General features: G+C 42.6%; 1 protein-coding gene across 1 annotated transcript in view; it reads right to left on the bottom strand.

Annotated features, from left to right (window-relative positions):
- The window catches only part of LOC104853487 (mas-related G-protein coupled receptor member X2-like), a 16,063-nt gene extending 13,009 nt beyond the window's left edge, over window positions 1-3,054 (bottom strand). The window contains exon 1 of the mRNA XM_010611439.2: window positions 3,001-3,054. Coding sequence (XP_010609741.2) covers window positions 3,001-3,011 — 11 coding nt within the window. The 5' untranslated portion in view covers window positions 3,012-3,054. The remainder of the gene's footprint in view (window positions 1-3,000) is intronic.
- Window positions 3,055-3,990: the final 936 nt, after the last annotated feature.

Genomic DNA, 3,990 nt, shown 5'->3' with positions numbered 1-3,990 from the left:
GTCTCTCTCTCTCTCTTCTTATTCCTTTCTATTTCTTTATTTTTATGGTGTGGATTGTACCTGATGTATCCTACATATTGAAGATGTGTTTTACCCCATACCTCCCTAAGAATTCTTGATATTTGTTGTATACCTACATCAACAGTGCATAGAAAGATTATGATTTATTTTAGTGCTTATAATCTGACTTTGTGTCTATCCTTCCAGAAACTAAGCAGGCTGCATATTTTCTCTGAGCCAGTGTCACTTCTGCTATTTTAACATAGAAAGCACCCTAACTCTAGGTTTGAATTGATTTCACTGTTGGTGTGTTGTTGCTGTTTCACCACTAGAGAATGAGCCAAACACGTTTGTCTGAAATCTACACTTGGTATATCTAGTGCCTAAAAAGTGTAGTTTGTTTCTACAAGCCTCTGCCATGTGTCATGATAGGCACAAGCACCTTGTCTAGTCACCAATATGTGACACTCTGGGTTTTCTTGTGGCTCTGGGCCTCATCAGAGATGGATCAGCCCCTACCTACTATGGAATGCTTTTACCTTAACCTTCTTTTTCTTTCCTCAAGCAAACTATTACTCTCTGAGTTGTACTGGATGGAACTGGGGGAAGGATGGAATGGATAGTCCATACTGCTTCAATTGTCACAATGTTGGGTCACACTCAGAGCCCACAGCCCACTGAGACCAGTACAGCACAAGGGAAGGCCAAAACCCAAAACAGTCTACCCGTTGCTGTGGTAAACTCATGGTTGAGATCCCTGAAGTCATCACAGACAATGCTGGTCAGGATATAAGTTCAGTCAGTTGGGGCCCTGTGTCTCTCTGCCTGGTAACAGACCAAGTCCAGAGGCTCCATCCAAGGGCACTTGTTTAGTGACACAGGTTGTTGGCATTTGCCTCATGTTAGGTTTCAGGACCCTGACACTGAGTTCCAAGGCAAAGTCCTTTGTTTACTATTCTGTCTCAACCCCACTGGGTGGAGTTTTGTCTAAATTCTGTTCTCTGAGGTCAGGGGTGTTGGTGGAGGAAGTAGTTGCTTAACTCTCAGTGCTGACAGTAAGCTGGGTTACTCTTGAGTCACTGCAATGAGTAAGATTAATTGTCAACTTGTTTCGTTTGGGAGTTGCTATTAGTAGAGTACACTTCTGGGTATATTTGGGTGGGTCATAGAGGTGGATGCTTGGGTCCTATGTGTGATCCCCGATACCTTCCTCTCTGGCACTGCTTCAATGCTTTGCTTCCTGGCAACCATGAACAAAACACCTTTACTCTGTCCCGCCCTTCCAGCATGACATTTTTGCCTCTGAGGTAGTAGACCATGGACCAAATCACTTGAGATCATGAGCCAAACTAAATCTCTGCTCCTTTAAGTTGCAGATGTTGGGTATTGTGTCTTACTAACAAGAAAGCTGAATGATACAGCCACACAGCTACAAGGACCTTCACAATCTAAGGGTAAACTGACACCTATATGGAGGCTGGAAAAGAAGTCTCTAGCTGTGGGGCATGAATCTCTGCTTGATGTAAAGACAGTTGGAGAGACTGTTTACAAACTCTGGCCTGGGCTTAGGGATATTTGGCTCTGCCCGGTGCTGGGCCTCACTGAGTATACCTTGCACTGAGCTCCAAGACAAAGCCCTGTGCTCACTTTCCTGTACTACCAACAAGCAGATGATGTACTGCCTGAGGTTGGGCCATGAGTGGGAGGGATAGTCTCTTGGTCACCTAGCTAATGCATGTCCAGAGGCTGCGTCTTTGGGGACTTTTCCAAGTTACTGGATTCCAATTCTGAGGCTTGAATTCTCTTTCTTTCACTCAAAAGTCAGATAGATCTCTCCCTGTATGCTGTGCTGCTTAGGGGTGGGGAAGTGTGACACAGACAAGTCTTTCCTTCCACCTTTAATGTGTGCTTTCCTATCACACTTAAACAAGGCACTGTGGTCTCCTACCTGGTTTCCTCAGCTCTTGTGAAAGCACTTTGGTGAATGACTAGCAATTCAATTTTGTCTCTCTCTGGGAGATTCAGCCATTATCTTTAACCTTAAATTACTAAAGTTCACTTAAAGAGGAATTTTTTTTTTTTTTGGTTTCTTTTTGAGGTAGGATCTTGCTATGCAGCCTTGAATTCACTATTAGAATAGACTGGCCTTGAACTTGCAGAGCTGCTCCTGCCTTAGTCTCTTGAGTGTTGAGATTACAGGTTTGTGTTACCACACTTGGCTTAAAGAGGATTTTAAAAAGAAAATTATTTTGAGGTACTTTTCTGTAATTTTATAGATTTCTCTTTATTCAGAGCCCAATGTTGGAACTTTTCTAGTTTCTTTTGAAAATGTGTACTTCCAGAGTTTTAATAATTCCTTGACCATTTTTGGTTTTGGGGCATTTACAAAGACTGGTAACCCCTCTCCAAGTTTCTTTTTTATGGTTTTACTGTTGTTCTATGGCAGGGATACATATTTATTCTGGTCTCACCTGTGATTCTGAGTGGATTAGCTGATAATCGCTCCAGGCAGACAGAGCATACTTCTAGTTTTTCTAGATGGCTGGGCTATTATTGCCTTTGCTCTTATTTTGGGTCAGGCAGACAGAGCATACTTCTAGTTTTTCTAGATGGCTGGGCTATTATTGCCTTTGCTCTTAATTTGGGTGGGGCAGCTGACTGGGCTCTAGTATCTGGCAAGAATTGGCTGAGATCTGTGATCAGGATGCAAGTCTCTCACATCTGTCCAGGCCACAGCGTATAGTCCCTGGTCAGAAGGTACTAGTGTTTGAATTCATTAGTTAAACAGGTTTTAAGGTTAAATGGCTCAGGATGGACCCTGATTATCAGTCTTGGTTATCAGATTTGAATCCCCTATCAGCACCAGGAGAGAACATCAGGTTTTCCTTCTTTTGCCTTTCTGATTACCAAAACTCTACCCCAATGTGGAGCTATGTGGACATGGACTAAACAGAAATATTCAACAATGGCTTAGGAAATAAGTTCTGGACAAACTCTTACCTTCCCTCCATTCTTCTTGCTGGATATGACAAAAAGTCCTGTGGTGAAGGCAAGAGACTCCTGCGGGATTGTCAGTCATTAAAGGGGACTTGTTGGCCTTGGTGAAGACGCTCCAGGAGCTGGAAGGAAGTTTGGCACCTATGTGAGCCTTATCAAGACGCTGGACAGCCTTGTGGTTTCCTGTGCGGAGCTCAGCTAGCAAATGGGGTGCTTTGAGTCATGCTTCTTACAAGATGTTTCTCCACGTTTAGTCTGATGCTACTTCTGTCTCTCCACCTTTGTCCATCCCCACCTCCACGGTCCTTCTTCCTGTAAGTGGTTGTTGTTTTGGGGCTCTTGCTGACCAGTAACGGAGAGGTGTGTAAGTTGTGCTCGGCAGCTGTGTAATAAAAACAAAGTGCACACTCTTCAGTTGTCCCTCAAGGCCCTCTCTGGTCTTGTCCTTGCATTTTTAAAAAAAAATAACAGCAGAAATCCATGTATTTTACAACTTCTTTTCAAGTCACAAATAAATGCATCAAACAAAAAGCAAATGTCTTGCAAAATCTGCCATTCTTTAGAAGCAACAAAAGTAGAGTTTTTCCTTAAATCTTTCATTACTTAACATTATAGCTTGATCAGTGAATGCTTATTTCTGTTTTTCTATTTGTTTGTGTTAAGAAATGCACAAACCGACTTCTCCCAGGAGATAAAAATCAATCAGCACACATTATAGTCAAATGACTCCCAACAACAGGTAGGGAGAAGTGAGAATTAGATTTAACCAGATAGTTTGTGTGTGTGTGTGTGTGTGTGTGTGTGAAGTAGGCAGAAGGGAGTGTGGCAAGGGGTGGAGAGTGTGTGGAAATATTGATTATAACAACAGGTTATGAGATCTAAATGTGGAAGCCTGGAAGTGATAGTGAAATATGTTGGGTCAAGAGGTTTATCGCACTGTAGATGGAATAGGAAGTTCTTTGGAGATGAGGCTCTGGGGAAAAATTTTGTGTA

This window comes from Fukomys damarensis, unplaced genomic scaffold, assembly GCF_012274545.1.
Source record: "Fukomys damarensis isolate Sample0158 unplaced genomic scaffold, DMR_v1.0_HiC HiC_scaffold_16, whole genome shotgun sequence".
Classification (NCBI taxonomy): Eukaryota; Metazoa; Chordata; class Mammalia; order Rodentia; family Bathyergidae; genus Fukomys; species Fukomys damarensis.
This window is presented reverse-complemented; position numbering and strand designations above follow the sequence as displayed.